Genomic DNA, 18,511 nt, shown 5'->3' with positions numbered 1-18,511 from the left:
AGCTCAGCTCCCAGGTTCACAGGTTCAAAATGCAACAACTACCTTAGCTCAAAGACAAAGAGGTTCATAGCACATCCATCAAACTACCTTAGCTCCAAAGAGAGCCATCAAGTGGGCTAACTTCTCTTCCTGTTCTTGAGACTTCTTGCGCAGCAGCTCAAGTTCCTTGTCGCGTGCAGCTTCAGATTCTTCCGCCTTCATCTTGATTGCCGCCAATTCTTCTTGCACCAGTTCAGCTTGAAGCTCGGACCTCTCCAGCTTCTGCTCAAGGTCACGAACATGAGCAGCAACTTTGCCAGAGTTGTTCCTAGATGACTGGAGCCCAACATTCCTGAGGAATGTGCTTTCCTTGGCTTCGGTCTTGAGGACTTGTTCGACAATTTCAACAGCAGACTTTGGCTCTTCACCTTCTGGTACCGCGCTTCCTTCATTTTTTCCATCTCAAGCTAGCATATGGAGGAAAATGATAGGAATTAGTGGGAGATCTATTTCACATTTTGCAAACCAAACCAAGCAAGAGAAACCAAACCAGCACACAAATGGATTATTTGAAGTAATCAAACCAGCACACAAAATCTATACAAGAAGATGATGACTAGTGACCTGGAGACATGCAGTTGGAACAATATGATCACTTCATTAAGCCTAGAATGGTGGTTCTATATAAGATGGCTTCCCGAGTGAGACGATCATCAAACTAACATTCAGATCAAATTTCATCATATCATAAAAAATGCATCAAATAGCTACAGCAAGTTCTGATATCTTTGTTGAACTATCAAACAACATCAAAGCATGGAACATAGCATGTGTTCTTGACTGGCTCCGAGTCAAACAACATCAAATCATCAAAGCATCAAAGCTGGCTGTGAATCAAACATGGCAAAGCATGGAGTGACTTACTATAGCAGTCTTGACTGGCTCCGAAAACCCGTGCTTCTTGCTGTTGTGGGTGGCCTTAAACAAGTCAATCGCAGACAGCTCCTCACCTTTACGCTCTTCTTTCTAAAATGTTTTTCAACAAAAATCAAAATGTTATTCAGCAAGAATCAGAAATGTTATTCAATGAGGAACCAAAGGTAAGGTCTCTAGAGAAGAGTTCTCACAGTGGCAAAAATGTGTGTTGTGTAGTGCCTGGAACCAGTTCTTTGATTGTACACGACTTTTTGTCGATTCATCTTGTTCGACAAACAGGTTTCCTACAAAAAAGCATACTGTCAGCATGATCTAGCACTAGCATATCATGTGCAGAACATAAAGCATCAAACAAAGCAGAGACAAACCTTGTGTCTTGGGGTAGACCACATCTCCACCAGAGCTTGCCATTCACCATCCATTAGATCAGGCACCGGAGACTTAATGCTGACTTTATTTGCGGCTACGGTTTCAAAATACTTCTTCTTGATCTGATGGCGTCTGTTCTTTGAATATTTCTGCAGAATATCTTTGCACGAGGTCTTGATGGTCTCCGAGTCCGTGTTAATCTCAAAATTTGCCTACCAAGATAGCAAACAAGGTAGGAACAATATTAGTGATCATGCATAGGTGTAACAGAAAATAGATAGCACATTAACTATGAAACAAGTAGCTTACAGCAACTTTCCCAATGTAGTTCTCCAATAGACTAGCATTTTTTTGTATAGCTTGAAGTGAGGAAGAACCGGAAGATGGCTTTTTGCAACGAGTCCACACTCAGAAGCAAGCTTTACTGCCTGCAGAGGCTTCTCTGGACGAATCATCCCTTTGGCAATTTGGATAGGCACCTTGCTACCAAGCGACTTGGTGATCCTCTCTAGCCCTCTGCCCTTTCTAAGTCTAGTCTTGGGAGTCATTGCATCTGAAAATGAAACTAAACTCATAAATTAGAATAGAAATCGACAAATGCAGGAATCAACAAAAGCATACATGATCATTCCATTTGGAAAATGCACTAGTAAAAGATAGCATTGCAAAGGTCAACTTGCCTGATTGAAGCACAAGCTGCTGTTCTTCTTCATTGATGACAGCGTTCCTGTCAATAGAAGGTGCAACAGGGTTGAGGTCTGTGTGGACAGTGCCTGCTTCATCAATGCAAATGGTCCCTGCTTCATCTAGGCAGACAGTGCCATTTCCATCCATGCTGAGAGTGGTTCCTTCATCCATGGGCGGCAACTCATCACCCGTTTGCACCGAGGTCTGAGAGTCCATGAGCAACATACTTTCCTGATGGTCCGTTGCAGTCGCCATCCTTGCTTTCTGCCTTGTGACTCTATCAAGGGCAGGTTCATCAGGTTCCAGGATCCTCTTTTTTTGTCCTGGAGCTGGGGCCATCACCCTTCCTGGAGGCATTGCAGGAGATGTTTCTGAGCTCTTGTGCTTCTTGCTGACTGTCTTCTTAACACCAGGCCTCTTCGTCCTAGATTCCTTCAGTGCCTCGTATAAACAACACGGAAAAAAGCATTAGATCACAAGAGAAATATGTGAGCACAAGGAATAACATAGAATAACAGAACCCCAACCCTCCAAGCAAGATAGAGTTTGCACCTTAACAATCTTGTTGACTACAACATCATCCACTCCTCTCCATCAATAACTTCATCCTCCTTAGGATTGTACTCTGGGTCATCATTGATAACTCCTCTACCATCTTGAACCTCATCACTTCTACCTTCTTGTACACCATTTGTTTTCCTAATCATCGACGCTATTGCACCGATGCCAAGGGACTGGAACATCCGATTGTTCCTCATGATATTTCTAGCCCTAACCTTCTCGTACTCGGTGAGAGGCTCTTCTTTGCATGATACAGGAAACATAACTATTAGGTGAATGTTTGGAATGCATGGACAGGAAGCCAAACATATCTTATGAAATTTTATTATCATTTAATCCTAGTTATTCAGGTAAGGAAGACTAACATCACACAGGCACAATTAAGCCAGCTTATTCAGATTGCAGCAATACATTTCACTTAGCATATTAAGACACAGATTTTATGAAACTGGCCACAAGGAGCAAGTTGCATACCAACGGTTGGCCTCATGCTTGACCTTGTCCTCCTTGCCATGGATGATCTTGAGGTGGTGCTTGCAAAATAGAATAAACAACAATCAGATACAACAGGGATAAAGTAAAATGATGCACTTGTATCAATAAAGGAAAGCATTTGGACCATCATGCACATACATGTAATACATGTGAAACAAACTTGATGGATAAACAATACAGTGATCTAGTGTTATTAATTAAGAAAACATGTAAGTGCACCAAACAAGCATGCATGTACACTAGGAGCAAGTAAGCAAAGTGCATAAGTGCTACTAATACAAGCAAGCAAGCAAAGTGCTACTGATAGAAACAAGCAAGCAATGAAGGAAAATGAAGAGAAGGAAGCAAGTACTATTGATACAAATGCTAATTAATAAGCAAGCAAGTAGATTCTTCTCCAAGTGCTAGTGATACAACAAGTAATGCTGATGGAAACCCTAATTAAGCATGTATGCCAGCAAGCAACATGTATGCTAGCAAGCAAGCAACATGAACTAGTGAATTGGTGTCATGTACACATGCTTAGACAGTCTGACAGGAAGCTAGACGAGTATATCATGAGGACCTTCAAAACAACTAGATGTTGCCACTGGTAAAGCATGAAACAACTATACTTGCAACAGTACAAAAGCAGATGAAAAAACTATACTCAACTATTGATCATGCTGTCTCTACACACCAAAAATGGCTACAGACTAGATGACACAAGTTAAGACATTTTGACAATTAGAATCAACCTTGTATATTACAGCAATCAAAATTATCTAGCACCAATCTAGTATATATTAAAACTAGTCATACTGCCTTAACACAGCAGGAATTCCAATACCACAATAAATACTAAGCATTCCCGTGTTCACTGGAAAGAAGAACACAAGCTTCATGCACATATCATGAAAGAAGAACACTGCTACAAACCCCAGTAGTGCTACTGATAGCAAAGTGCTACAAGCAATCAAGTACATGTTCATACTAACCCAAGTTGCAAGCAAGCAAAGTGCATAATACAAGCAAGCAAGCATGGAAAGTGCTACTGATAGAAACAAGCATAGTGCTACCGACAGTAACAAGCAAACAAGGAAGGAAATTGAAGGGCACCAAACAAGAAAGTACTGTTGATACAAACAAGGAAGCAAGTAGCTTCTTTTCGAAGTGCTGTTTGAAACCTAATTCACCATCTATGCTAGCTGAGTAATTGAACCATACACAAGCAAGTACTGATACAAGCACCATCAACTAGACATCATCCACTTCCCCATCCATCCCCATCTGCAGCCACGCCATGAGGGAGGGAGATCCGGCCGAAACCCCGATAGAATCACACCTTGCTTGTCTCCCCCTGCAGCCTCGTTGGCTCCGCCCAGCTCTTCTTCTCCGACCTAGCCCAACCCTCTTCTCCACTCCAAGGCTGCTGTTGATCCCCTAAAATCATCCACTTCCCCATCCATCCCCATCCCTAAAATCATGAACCCTAAACCATGAAGCGGACCAAACGAACCACCAGGAGGTCCTAACCCTAACCCCATGAACCCTAACCCTGACCCCATGAACCCTAACCCTGACCCCATGAACCCTAACCCTAACCCCATGAACTAGAGGGAGATCATCCCCACGCAACAATAAACATGAACCCTAACCCCAAGAACCACCAGAGGACCTACCGAACTAGAGGACCTACCGAACCACCAGGAGATCCTAACCCTAGAATATCCTAACCCATGAGGGGGATCTACTAGAGGGGAGATGGATCCACCAGAGGGGAGGTGGATCCACAAGAGGAGGGGAGATGGATCAAGGGGAGAAGTACCTAGGGGGAGATGATGTTGACGATGCAGCGGTGGTCGTCGTCGATCGCGTCGTCGTCGATGTAGCCGCTGTCGTCGTTGATGTAGTCGATGTGGCCGCCGCCGTCGTCGATGTAGTCCGCGGCACGGAGGAGGGGAGGGAGTGGGAGCGGGGCGGTGCAGAGCAGGGAGGTGCGGGGCGGAGCAGAGGAGGGGCGGCGCTAGGGTGGGGAGGTGGGGAATGGAGGGAGTGGGAGCGGGGCGGCGCGGAGCGGGGAGGGAGAAGCTAGGGTTCGTCGGGGAGAGGGGAGGGGAATGGGGAAATTTTGGGAGGGGAGGGGAGGGGATCCCGCGTGTTAGTGGGAGAGGGAGTGGTGGGTCCTGCCTGGTAGTGGGAGAGGGAGTGGAGGGAAATTTTGGTTGAGGGAAATTTTGGTGGAGGGAAAATTTTGGTGTGGGAGGGAAATCCTTTTGGGTTTGGGTGTAGAAAAAAATAGGGTTTTTTTGTAAACTTTGTAGAACTCATGGTTAAAATCATACCGAGTAGCTCAAGAAAAGGCCGGTATTGCAAGTTTAGTATTTTTGCTAGTTGGTAGGCCACATTTGATGATGTGACGCGGAGGTCTCCCATTTTTTTGATTTTTTTTGAATTTTTTACGGTGTTTTCAAAAACCGGCCGATTTCGTCGCGGCGACCGTCCGTGGCTAGGGTTTGAGCCGTGCAAATCTGTTGTCGATTCTGTGATGGAATGCCTACCTGTGAAGCTAAAAAGCATTTTTAGTGAAAATAACGGGCAAGCTATGGAGGACCCGCAGTTCAAATTCCAGCCGGTTCCAGCTGAATCGGCCGAAGGTGGTCCGAATTGCCGAGAGTAGCTACTGTTGGAAATATGCCCTAGAGGCAATAATAAATTAGTTATTATTACATTTCCTTGTTCATGATAATCTTTTATTGTCCATGCTAGAATTGTATTGATAGGAAACTCAGATACATGTGTGGATACATAGACAACACCATGTCCCTAGTAAGCCTCTAGTTGACTAGCTCGTTGATCAATAGATGGTTACGGTTTCCTGACCATGGACATTGGATGTCATTGATAACGGGATCACATCATTAGGAGAATGATGTGATGGACAAAGACCCAATCCTAAGCCTAGCACAAGATCATGTAGTTCGTATGCTAAAGCTTTTCTAATGTCAAATATCATTTCCTTAGACCATGAGATTGTGCAACTCCCGGATACCGTAGGAATGCTTTGGGTGTGCCAAACGTCACAACGTAACTGGGTGGCTATAAAGGTACACTACAGGTATCTCCGAAAGTGTCTGTTGGGTTGGCACGAATCGAGACTGGGATTTGTCACTCCGTGTAAACGGAGAGGTATCTCTGGGCCCACTCGGTAGGACATCATCATAATGTGCACAATGTGATCAAGGAGTTGATCACGGGATGATGTGTTACGGAACGAGTAAAGAGACTTGCCGGTAACGAGATTGAACAAGGTATCAGGATACCGACGATCGAATCTCGGGCAAGTATCGTACCGCTAGACAAAGGGAATTGTATACAGGATTGATTAAGTCCTTGACATCGTGGTTCATCCGATGAGATCATCGTGGAACATGTGGGAGCCAACATGGGTATCCACATCCCGCTGTTGGTTATTGACCGGAGAGTCATCTCGGTCATGTCTGCATGTCTCCCGAACCCGTAGGGTCTACACACTTAAGGTTCGGTGACGCTAGGGTTATAGAGATATTAGTATGCGGTAACCCGAAAGTTGTTCGGAGTCCCGAATGAGATCTCGGACGTCACGACGAGTTCCGGAATGGTCCGGAGGTAAAGAATTACATATAGGAAGTGCTGTTTCAGCCATCAGGACAAGTTTCGGGGTCACCGGTATTGTACCGGGACCACCGGAAGGGTCCCGTGGGTCCACCGGGTGGGGCCACCTGCCCGGGAGGTCCACATGGGCTGTAGGGGGTGCGCCTTGGCCTATATGGGCCAAGGGCACCAGCCCCAAGAGGCCCATGCGCCAAGAATCAAGGGAGAGGAAGAGTCCTAAAAGGGGAAGGCACCTCCGAGGTGCCTTGGGGAGGAGGGACTCCTCCCTGGCCGCACCCTTCCTTGGAGGAAGGGCCAAGGCTGCGCCTCCCCCCTCTCCCTTGGCCCTATATATAGTGGGGGGAAGGGAGGGCAACCAAACCTAAGCCCTGGCGCCTCCCTCTCCCTCCCATGACACATCTCCCTCCTCCCGCAGCGCTTGGCGACCCTGTTGGAATCCCGCTACTTCCACCACCACGCCGTCGTGCTGCTGGATCTCCATCAACCTCTCCTTCCCCCTTGCTGGATCAAGAAGGAGGAGACGTCGCTGCTCCGTACGTGTGTTGAACGCGGAGGTGCCGTCCGTTCGGCGCTAGGATCGTCGTTGATTTGGATCACGACGAGTACGACACCATCAACCCCGTTCTCTTGAACACTTCCGCGCGGGATCTACAAGGGTATGTAGATCCACTCCTCCCTTGTTGCTAGATGACTCCATAGATAGATCTTGGTGACACGTAGGAAAATTTTGAATTTATGCTACGTTCCCCAACAGTGGCATCATGAGCTAGGTCTATGCGTAGTTTCTATGCACGAGTAGAACACAAAGTAGTTGTGGGCGTTGATTTTCTTCAATATGCTTACCGTTACTAGTCCAATCTTGATTCAGCGGCATTGTGGGATGAAGCGGCCCGGACCAACCTTACACGTACTCTTACGTGAGACTGGTTCCACCGACTGACATGCACTAGTTGCATAAGGTGGCTAGCGGGTGTCTGTCTCTCCCACTTTAGTCGGATCGGATTCGATGAAAAGGGTCCTTATGAAGGGTAAATAGCAATTGGCATATCACGTTGTGGTTTTTGCGTAGGTAAGAAACGTTCTTGCTAGAAACCCATAGCAGCCACGTAAAACATGCAAACAACAATTAGAGGACGTCTAACTTGTTTTTGCAGGGTATGCTATGTGATGTGATATGGCCAAAAGGATGTGATGAATGATATATGTGATGTATGAGATTGATCATGTTCTTGTAATAGGAATCACGACTTGCATGTCGATGAGTATGACAACCGGCAGGAGCCATAGGAGTTGTCTTAATTTATTTATGACCTGCGAGTCAACTTAAACGTCATGTAATTACTTTACTTTATTGCTAAAACGTTAGCCATAGTAGTAGAAGTAATAGATGACGAGACAACTTCAAGAAGACACGATGATGGAGATCATGGTGTCATGCCGGTGACAAGATGATCATGGAGCCCCAAGATGGAGATCAAAGGAGCTATATGATATTGGCCATATCACGTCACTACTATTTGATTGCATGTGATGTTTATCATGTTTATGCATCTTATTTGCTTAGAACGACGGTAGTAAATAAGATGATCCCTCACTAAAATTTCAAGAAGGTGTTCCCCCTAACTGTGCACCGTTGCGAAAGTTCGTCGTTTCGAAGCACCACGTGATGATCGGGTGTGATAGATTCTTACGTTCACATACAACGGGTGTAAGACAGATTTACACACGCAAAACACTTAGGTTGACTTGACGAGCCTAGCATGTACAGACATGGCCTCGGAACACAAGAGACCGAAAGGTCGAGCATGAGTCGTATGGTAGATACGATCAACATGAAGATGTTCACCGATGTTGACTAGTCCGTCTCACGTGATGATCGGACACGACCTAGTTGACTCGGATCATGTAATCACTTAGATGACTAGAGGGATGTCTATCTGAGTGGGAGTTCATAAGATGAACTTAATTATCCTGAACATAGTCAAAAGGTCTTCGCAAATTATGTCATAGCTCGCGCTTCAGTTCTACTGTTTAGATATGTTCCTAGAGAAAATTCAGTTGAAAGTTGATAGTAGCAATTATGCGGACTAGGTCCGTAAACTGAGGATTGTCCTCATTGCTTCATAGAAGGCTTATGTACTTAATGCACCGCTCAGTGTGCTGGACCTCGAACATCGTCTGTGGATGTTGCGAACATCTGACATACACATTTTGATAACTACGTGATAGTTCAGTTAAACGGCTTAGAGTTGAGGCACCGAAGACGTTTTGAAACGTCGCGAAACATATGAGATGTTTCGAGGGCTGAAATTGGGATTTCAGGTTCGTGCCCACGTCAAGAGGTATAAGACCTCCGACGATTTTCTTAGCCTACAAACTAAGGGAGAAAATCTCAATTGTTGAGCTTGTGCTCAGATTGTCTGAGTACAACAATCATTTGAATCAAGTGGGAGTTGATCTTCCAAATGAGATAGTGATGTTTCTCCGAAGTCATTACCACCAAGCTGCTAGAGCTTTGCGATGAACTATCAGGGACATATATGATGATCCTTGAGATATTCGCGATGTTTGACACCACAAAAGTAGAAATCAAGAAGGAGCATCAATTGTTGATGGTTGGTGAAACCACTAGTTTCAAGAAGGGCAAGGGCACGAAGGGATACTTCATGAAATGGCAATTCAGCTGCTGCTCTAGTAAAGAAACCCAAGGTTGAACCCAAACCCGAGACTAAGTGCTTCTGTAATAAGGGGAACAGCCACTGGAGCAGAATTACCCTAGATACTTGGTAGATGAGAAGGCTGGCAAGGTCGATAGAAGTATATTGGATATACATTGTGTTGATGTGTACTTTACTAGTACTCCTAGTAGCACCAGTGTATTAGATACCGGTTCGGTTGCTAAGTGTTAGTAACTCGAAATAAAAGCTACGGAATAAACGGAGACTAGCTAAAGGTGAGCTGACGATATGTGTTGGAAATGCTTCCAATGTTGATATGATCAAGCATCGCATGCTCCCTCTACCATCGAGATTGGCGTTTGCGTTGAGCATAGACATGATTGGATTATGTCTATCGCAATACGGTTATTCATTTAAGGAGAATAACGGTTACTCTGTTTATTTGAATAATACCTTCAATGGTCTTGCACCTAAAATGAATGGTTCATTGAATCTCGATCATAGTGATACACATGTTCATGCCAAAAGATATAAGATAGTAATGATATTACCACCTTCTTGTGGCACTGCCACTTAAGTCATATCGGTATAAAACGCATGAAGAAGCTCCATGTTGATGGATCTTTGGACTCACTCATTTTTGAAAGGATTGAGACATGCGAACCATGTTTGTTGGTAGACATGCATGAAGAAACTCTATACAGATGGATCATTTGGACTGACTTGATTTTGAATCACTTGAGACATGCAAATCATACCACATGGGCAAGATGACTGAAAGCCTCGTTTTCAGTAAAATGGAACTAGAAAGCAACTTGTTGGAAGTAATACATTTTGATGTGTGCAGTCCAATGAGTGCTGAGGCATGTAGTGGATATCGTTATGTTCTTAATTCACAGATGATTTGAGTAGATGTTGAGTATATTTACTTGATGAATCACGAGTCTGAATTATTGAAAGGTTCAAGTAATTTCAGGGTGAAGTTGAAAGATCGTCGTGACAAGAGGATAAAATATCTATGATATGATCATAGAGATGAATATCTGAATTACGAGTTTGGCACAGAATTAAGACATTGTGGAAATTGTTTCACAACTAATACAGCCTGGAACACCGTAGTGTGATGTCCGAACATCATAACTGCACCCTATTGGATATGATGCATACCATGATGTCTCTTATCGAATTACCACGATAGTTTATGGGTTAGGCATTAAAGACAACCACATTCACTTTAAATAGGGCACCACGTAATTCCGATGAGATGACACCGTATGAACTATGGTTTAGGGAAACCTAAGCTGTCATTTCTTAAAAGTTTGGGGCTGCGACGCTTATGTGACAAAGTTTCAGGCTGATAAGCTCGAACCCAAAGCGGATAAATGCATCTTCATAGGACACCCAAAACAGTTGGATATACCTCCTGTCTCAGATCCGAAAGCAATAAGGGATTGTTTCTGGAATCGGGTCCTTTCTCGAGGAAAAGTTTCTCTCGAAAGAATTGAGTGGGAGGATGGTGGAGACTTGATGAGGTTATTGAACCGTCTCTTCAACTAGTGTGTGGCAGGGCACAGGAGTTGTGCCTGTGGCACCTACACCAATTGAAGTGGAAGCTTATGATAGTGATCATGAAACTTCAGATCAAGTCACTACCAAACCTCGTGGGATGACAAGGATGCGTACTACTTCAGAGTGGTACGTAATCCTGTCTTGGAAGTCATGTTGCTAGACAACAATGAACCTACGAGCTATGGAGAAGCGATGGTGGGCCTGGATTCCAAAATGGCTTGAGGCCATATAATCCGAGGGAGGATCCACATATGAAAACAAAGTGTAGACTTTGGGAGAACTACTTGATGGTCGTAAGGCTGTTAGGTACATATGAATTTTAAAAGGAAGACGGACAATGATGGTAAATGTCACCATTAAGAAAGCTCGACTTGTCGTTAAGATGTTTTCCGAGAAGTTCAAGGAGTTGACTACGATGAGACTTTCTCACTCGTAGCGACGCTAAGAGTCTGTTGGAATTATATTAGCGATTACTGCATTATTTATGAAATCTTGCAGATAGGATGTCAAAACATTGTTTCCTCGACGATTTTCTTGAGGAAAGGTTGTATGTGATACAACCGGAAGGTTTTGTCAATCCTGAAAGATGCTAATAAGTATGCAAAGCTCCAGCAATCCTTCTAAGGACTGGAGTAAGCATCTCGGAGTTGGAATGTATGCTTTGATGAGATGATCAAGGATTTTGGGTGTATACAAAGTTTATGAGAAACTTGTATTTCCAAAGAAGTGAGTGGGAGCACTATAGAATTTCTAATAAATATATGTTGACATATTGTTGATCAAAAATGACGTAGAATTTCTGGAAAGCATATAGGGTTATTTGGAAAGTGTTTTTCAATAGAAAGCCTGGATTAAGCTACTTGAACATTGAGCATCAAGGTCTATTAGGATAGATCAAAAAATTCTTAATGGTACTTTCAAATGAGCACATACCTTGACATGATCTTGAAGGCGTTCAAGATGGATCAGTCAAAGAAGGAGTTCTTGCCTGAGTTGTAAGGTATGAAGTTAAGACTTAAAGCTCGACCACGGCAGAAGAAAGAGGAAGGACGAAGGTCGTCCCCTATGCTTTTATCATAGGCTCTCTACAGTATGCTATGCTGTGTACCGCACCTGAAGTGTGCCTTGCCATGAGTCAGTCAAGGGGTACAAGAGTGATCCAAGAATGGATCACAGGACAGCGGTCAAAGTTATCCTTAGTAACTAGTGGACTAAGGAATTTTCTCGATTATGGAGGTGGTAAAAGAGTTCGTCGTAAAGGGTTACGCCGATGCAAACTTTGACACTAATCCAGATTATTCTGAGTAGTAAACTGGATTCGTATAGTAGAACAGTTGTTTGGAATAACTCCAAATAGAACGTGGTAGCTGCATCTAGGAGATGACATAGAGATTTGTAAAGCACACACGGATCTAAAAAGTTCAGATCCGTTGACTATAACATCTCTCACAAGCATAACATGATCAAACCGAGAACTCATTGAGTATTAATCACATGGTAATGTGAACTAGATTATTGACTCTAGTAGACTCTTTGGGTGTTAGTCACATGGGGATGTGACCTTGAGTGTTAATCACATATCGGTGTGAACTGGATTATTGACTCTAGTGCAAGTGGTAGACTGTTGGAAATATGCCCTAGAGGCAATAATAAATTAGTTATTATTATATTTCCTTGTTCATGATAATCGTTTATTGTCCATGCTAGAATTGTATTGATAGGAAACTCAGATACATGTGTGGATACATAGACAACACCATGTCCCTAGTAAGCCTCTAGTTGACTAGCTCGTTGATCAATAGATGGTTACGGTTTCCTGACCATGGACATTGGATGTCATTGATAACGGGATCACATCATTAGGAGAATGATGTGATGGACAAAGACCCAATCCTAAGCCTAGCACAAGATCATGTAGTTCGTATGCTAAAGCTTTTCTAATGTCAAATATCATTTCCTTAGACCATGAGATTGTGCAACTCCCGGATACCGTAGGAATGCTTTGGGTGTGCCAAACGTCACAACGTAACTGGGTGGCTATAAAGGTACACTACAGGTATCTCCGAAAGTGTCTGTTGGGTTGGCACGAATCGAGACTGGGATTTGTCACTCCGTGTAAACGGAGAGGTATCTCTGGGCCCACTCGGTAGGACATCATCATAATGTGCACAATGTGATCAAGGAGTTGATCACGGGATGATGTGTTACGGAACGAGTAAAGAGACTTGCCGGTAACGAGATTGAACAAGGTATCAGGATACCGACGATCGAATCTCGGGCAAGTATCGTACCGCTAGACAAAGGGAATTGTATACAGGATTGATTAAGTCCTTGACATCGTGGTTCATCCGATGAGATCATCGTGGAACATGTGGGAGCCAACATGGGTATCCACATCCCGCTGTTGGTTATTGACCGGAGAGTCATCTCGGTCATGTCTGCATGTCTCCCGAACCCGTAGGGTCTACACACTTAAGGTTCGGTGACGCTAGGGTTATAGAGATATTAGTATGCGGTAACCCGAAAGTTGTTCGGAGTCCCGAATGAGATCTCGGACGTCACGACGAGTTCCGGAATGGTCCGGAGGTAAAGAATTACATATAGGAAGTGCTGTTTCAGCCATCAGGACAAGTTTCGGGGTCACCGGTATTGTACCGGGACCACCGGAAGGGTCCCGTGGGTCCACCGGGTGGGGCCACCTGCCCGGGAGGTCCACATGGGCTGTAGGGGGTGCGCCTTGGCCTATATGGGCCAAGGGCACCAGCCCCAAGAGGCCCATGCGCCAAGAATCAAGGGAGAGGAAGAGTCCTAAAAGGGGAAGGCACCTCCGAGGTGCCTTGGGGAGGAGGGACTCCTCCCTGGCTGCACCCTTCCTTGGAGGAAGGGCCAAGGCTGCGCCTCCCCCCTCTCCCTTGGCCCTATATATAGTCGGGGGAAGGGAGGGCAACCAAACCTAAGCCCTGGCGCCTCCCTCTCCCTCCCATGACACATCTCCCTCCTTCCGCAGCGCTTGGCGAAGCCCTGTTGGAATCCCGCTACTTCCACCACCACGCCGTCGTGCTGCTGGATCTCCATCAACCTCTCCTTCCCCCTTGCTGGATCAAGAAGGAGGAGACGTCGCTGCTCCGTACGTGTGTTGAACGCGGAGGTGCCGTCCGTTCGGCGCTAGGATCATCGGTGATTTGGATCACAACGAGTACGACTCCATCAACCCCGTTCTTTTGAACGCTTCCGCGCGCGATCTACAAGGGTATGTAGATCCACTCCTCCCTCGTTGCTAGATGACTCCATAGATAGATCTTGGTGACACGTAGGAAAATTTTGAATTTATGCTACGTTCCCCAACAGCTACGAGGGTCAGAAATGCATGCTTTTTGGCGACCGTCCGTAAAATAGGGTCTACTTTGAGATAGACATGGAATGGAGCCGTTTGGGGTGCCCCTCCTTGTAGTCGCTTCACGAAAAACGCATGTCTTTTGCATTCAAAAAATGAAAAACGGTTTTTTTTGTTAAACAAGTTGGAACCTCGCTTTGGCAACATTGTTTGCCATCACAAGACGGAGGCATGCGCCCAATTTGGGCATATTATCAGAAACTATTCAACGGATGTGGCCATATCATTGCTAGTTTGGCTTGAAAGCCATGAATCTTCGTTCGTGGTAGGTCGTTTTTGAGAACAATTTTTCAAGAAAACGCCGGTATTGCAAGTTTAGTATTTTTGCTAGTTGGTAGGCCACATTTGATGATGTGACGCGGAGGTCTCCCATTTTTTGATTTTTTTTGAATTTTTTACGGTGTTTTCAAAAACCGGCCGATTTCGTCGCGGCGACCGTCCGTGGCTAGGGTTTGAGCCGTGCAAATCTGTTGTCGATTCTGTGATGGAATGCCTACCTGTGAAGCTAAAAAGCATTTTTAGTGAAAATAACGGGCAAGCTATGGAGGACCCGCAGTTCAAATTCCAGCCGGTTCCACCTGAATCAGCCGAAGGTGGTCCGAATTGCCGGGAGTAGCTACGAGGGTCAGAAATGCATGCTTTTTGGCGACCGTCCGTAAAATAGGGTCTACTTTGAGATAGACATGGAATGGCGCCGCTTGGGGTGCCCCTCCTTGTAGCCGCTTCACGAAAAACGCATGTCTTTTGCATTCAAAAAATGAAAAACGGTTTTTTTTGTTAAACAAGTTGGAACCTCGCTTTGGCAAAATTGTTTGCCATCACAAGACGGAGGCATGCGCCCAATTTGGGCATATTATCAGAAACTATTCAACGGATGCGGCCATATCATTGCTAGTTTGGCTTGAAAGCCATGAATCTTCGTTCGTGGTAGGTCGTTTTTGAGAACACTTTTTCAAGAAAATGCCGGTATTGCAAGTTTAGTATTTTTGCTAGTTGGTAGGCCACATTTGATGATGTGACGCGGAGGTCTCCCATTTTTTTGATTTTTTTTGAATTTTTTACGGTGTTTTCAAAAACCGGCCGATTTCGTCGCGGCGACCGTCCGTGGCTAGGGTTTGAGCCGTGCAAATCTGTTGTCGATTCTGTGATGGAATGCCTACCTGTGAAGCTAAAAAGCATTTTTAGTGAAAATAATGGGCAAGCTATGGAGGACCCGCAGTTCAAATTCCAGCCGGTTCCAGCTGAATCGGCCGAAGGTGGTCCGAATTGCCGGGAGTAGCTACGAGGGTCGGAAATGCATGATTTTTGGCGACCGTCCGTAAAATAGGGTCTACTTTGAGATAGACATGGAATGGCGCCATTTGGGGTGCCCCTCCTTGTAGCCGCTTCACGAAAAACGCATGTCTTTTGCATCCAAAAAATGAAAAACGGTTTTTTTGTTAAACAAGTTGGAACCTCGCTTTGGCAACATTGTTTGCCATCACAAGACGGAGGCATGCGCCCAATTTGGGCATATTATCAGAAACTATTCAACGGATGCGGCCATATCATTGCTAGTTTGGCTTGAAAGCCATGAATCTTCGTTCGTGGTAGGTCGTTTTTGAGAACACTTTCTCAAGAAAAGGCCGGTATTGCAAGTTTAGTATTTTTGCTAGTTGGTCGGCCACATTTGATGATGTGACGCGGAGGTCTCCCATTTTTTTGATTTTTTTTTGAATTTTTTACGGTGTTTTCAAAAACCGACCGATTTCGTCGCGGCGACCGTCCGTGGCTAGGGTTTGAGCCGTGCAAATCTGTTGTCGATTCTGTGATGGAATGCCTACCTGTGAAGCTAAAAAGCATTTTTAGTGAAAATAATGGGCAAGCTATGGAGGACCCGCAGTTCAAATTCCAGCCGGTTCCAGCTGAATCGGCCGAAGGTGGTCCGAATTGCCGGGAGTAGCTACGAGGGTCGGAAATGCATGCTTTTTGGCGACCGTCCGTAAAATAGGGTCTACTTTGAGATAGACATGGAATGGCGCCGTTTGGGGTGCCCCTCCTTGTAGCCGCTTCACGAAAAACGCATGTCTTTTGCATTCAAAAAATAAAAAACGGTTTTTTTGTTAAACAAGTTGGAGCCTCGCTTTGGCAACATTGTTTGCCATCACAAGACGGAGGCATGCGCCCAATTTGGGCATATTATCAGAAACTATTCAACGGATGCGGCCATATCATTGCTAGTTTGGCTTGAAAGCCATGAATCTTCGTTCGTGGTAGGTCGTTTTTGAGAACACTTTCTCAAGAAAAGGCCGGTATTGCAAGTTTAGTATTTTTGCTAGTTGGTAGGCCACATTTGATGATGTGACGCGGAGGTCTCCCATTTTTTTGATTTTTTTGAATTTTTTACGGTGTTTTCAAAAACCGGCCGATTTCGTCGCGGCGACCGTCCGTGGCTAGGGTTAGAGCCATGCAAATCTGTTGTCGATTCTGTGATGGAATGCCTACCTGTGAAGCTAAAAAGCATTTTTAGTGAAAATAACGGGCAAGCTATGGAGGACCCGCAGTTCAAATTCCAGCCGGTTCCAGCTGAATCGGCCGAAGGTGGTCCGAATTGCCGGGAGTAGCTACGAGGGTCGGAAATGCATGCTTTTTGGCGACCGTCCGTAAACTAGGGTCTACTTTGAGATAGACATGGAATGGCGCCGTTTGGGGTGCCCCTCCTTGTAGCCGCTTCACGAAAAACGCATGTCTTTTGCATTCAAAAAATGAAAAACGGTTTTTGAATTTCAGTTTTGCTAAAGCACATCTAGATGTGCCATAAGTATTGCACATCTAAGTCCTATGGCATTGATCTTACGTCGAGATTCGTGTGGATATTTTCCTTTGTCTTTTTTCTTTTCTCTTTATGCTTGATTCACTCACTTAGATGTGCAATAAGTAGAGCACATCTAGATGTGCCCTAGACACACCCTTTGAATTTGTATGGTGTTTTCAAAAACCGGCGGATTTAGTCACGGCGGTCGTCCGTGGCTAGGGTTTGAGTCATGTTTTTAGCATTCAAAAAATGAAACTTATATTGTTTCATACACGAGCATGCACAAAAACCCATAATTTTATCTTTCATCCATGAGCATGCATAAAAAATTTCAATTCCCATCAATTACCAAACTGAATATTCATTGTTAAAAACATGACTTGTTTAGATGACACTGTCATACAGCATCCATGAGCATGCACAAAATTAAACCTGACATACTTAACATTGACATGTTCATATTACACTAACAAGCTTAAACCTAACATGCTGAACACCTTCTTAACACCTTCACTCCTCCTTCTCCTTCATCAACCTGATGCGCTCAGAGTGGTGAATCCCAACGCGGATGTACTCCTCTACCACAATTGGCATGGTCCTGTCGCCAAGCTGTGGGATTGCAGGTGCCGCCACCATCGCGAGGTCGTCGTCCGCCACCACCATCGCGAGGTCGTCGTCCGCCACCACCATCGCGAGGTCGTCATCCGACACCAACATAGCAGGGTCGTCGTCAGCCACCACCATAGCATGTTCGTCGTCAGCCAGAATAGGCTGCTCCTCGTCATCCCCGCTCTGCTCCTCGTCATCCCGCTCTGCTCCTCGTCGTCATCCCCACTCTGCTCCTCGTCATCCCCGCTGCTGCTCCCATTGCCTGGCCAAATGCAACAAAGTGTGAACATGGTGTTGTCATCGTGCAGGTAGAGGAAGACAAAAGGACAGGAAGAAGAGAGCCAGAGAGCTTACTGGCATCGTCGTCGTGCTGGTAGTACATGCGGCACATGGTGTTGTCGAACATCTTCACGGTGAACATGGCGTCGCCGTCGTAGCGGAAGACAAGGAAGTACCCGAGCTGTAGCTCATGGGCGCGGGCGAAATGCTCCCAGCCGGGCCCTAGGTACATGTGGCCTTCACCATCAAACACCACCAACACTTTCCACAGCCTGTGAAGCCCGCTGTCGGCCTCCCGCAGCTTCACTTTGTGGGGCTCACGGCCCGCGAGCATCTTCGCAAACTTGTCAGGCAGCCTCTGCAGCGAGGGTCAAGCAGTGGTTAATTGTGGCAATCAAGCACTAGACAGCAGAGTGATGATAAATATACCTGCCTACTGCAAGATTTCTCAATTATGATCTCGAAGAACTCAAAACCTTCCAAGCCAGCCATCTCACTTCTACTCTAAACAAGCAATAGGAAACAAGC

The 18,511-nt window shown here is 45.2% G+C and overlaps 2 protein-coding genes across 2 annotated transcripts in view; one reads left to right on the top strand and one right to left on the bottom strand.

Moving 5' to 3' along the window:
• Positions 1-18,511, top strand: part of LOC147957115 (uncharacterized) — a 113,503-nt gene that overhangs the window by 35,165 nt on the left and 59,827 nt on the right. The gene's annotated exons all lie outside the window — the stretch shown is intronic.
• On the bottom strand, positions 17,418-18,496 carry LOC147957119 (uncharacterized). The gene is made up of 4 exons (XM_087537190.1): positions 18,413-18,496; positions 18,059-18,341; positions 17,952-17,966; positions 17,418-17,907 (listed from the first exon to the last, which is right to left on the bottom strand). Exons 1-4 carry the CDS (start codon positions 18,473-18,475, stop codon positions 17,606-17,608), a joined length of 663 nt encoding a protein of 220 aa, XP_087393316.1. The 5' UTR covers positions 18,476-18,496; the 3' UTR covers positions 17,418-17,605.

The sequence above is a fragment of the Triticum urartu genome, chromosome 7A (genome assembly GCF_056163025.1).
Source record: "Triticum urartu cultivar PI428250 chromosome 7A, HENAU_Tu73, whole genome shotgun sequence".
NCBI classification, from domain to species: Eukaryota; Viridiplantae; Streptophyta; class Magnoliopsida; order Poales; family Poaceae; genus Triticum; species Triticum urartu.
The sequence above is the reverse complement of the archived record's forward strand: the minus strand, read 5'-3'. Positions and strand labels throughout refer to the sequence as shown.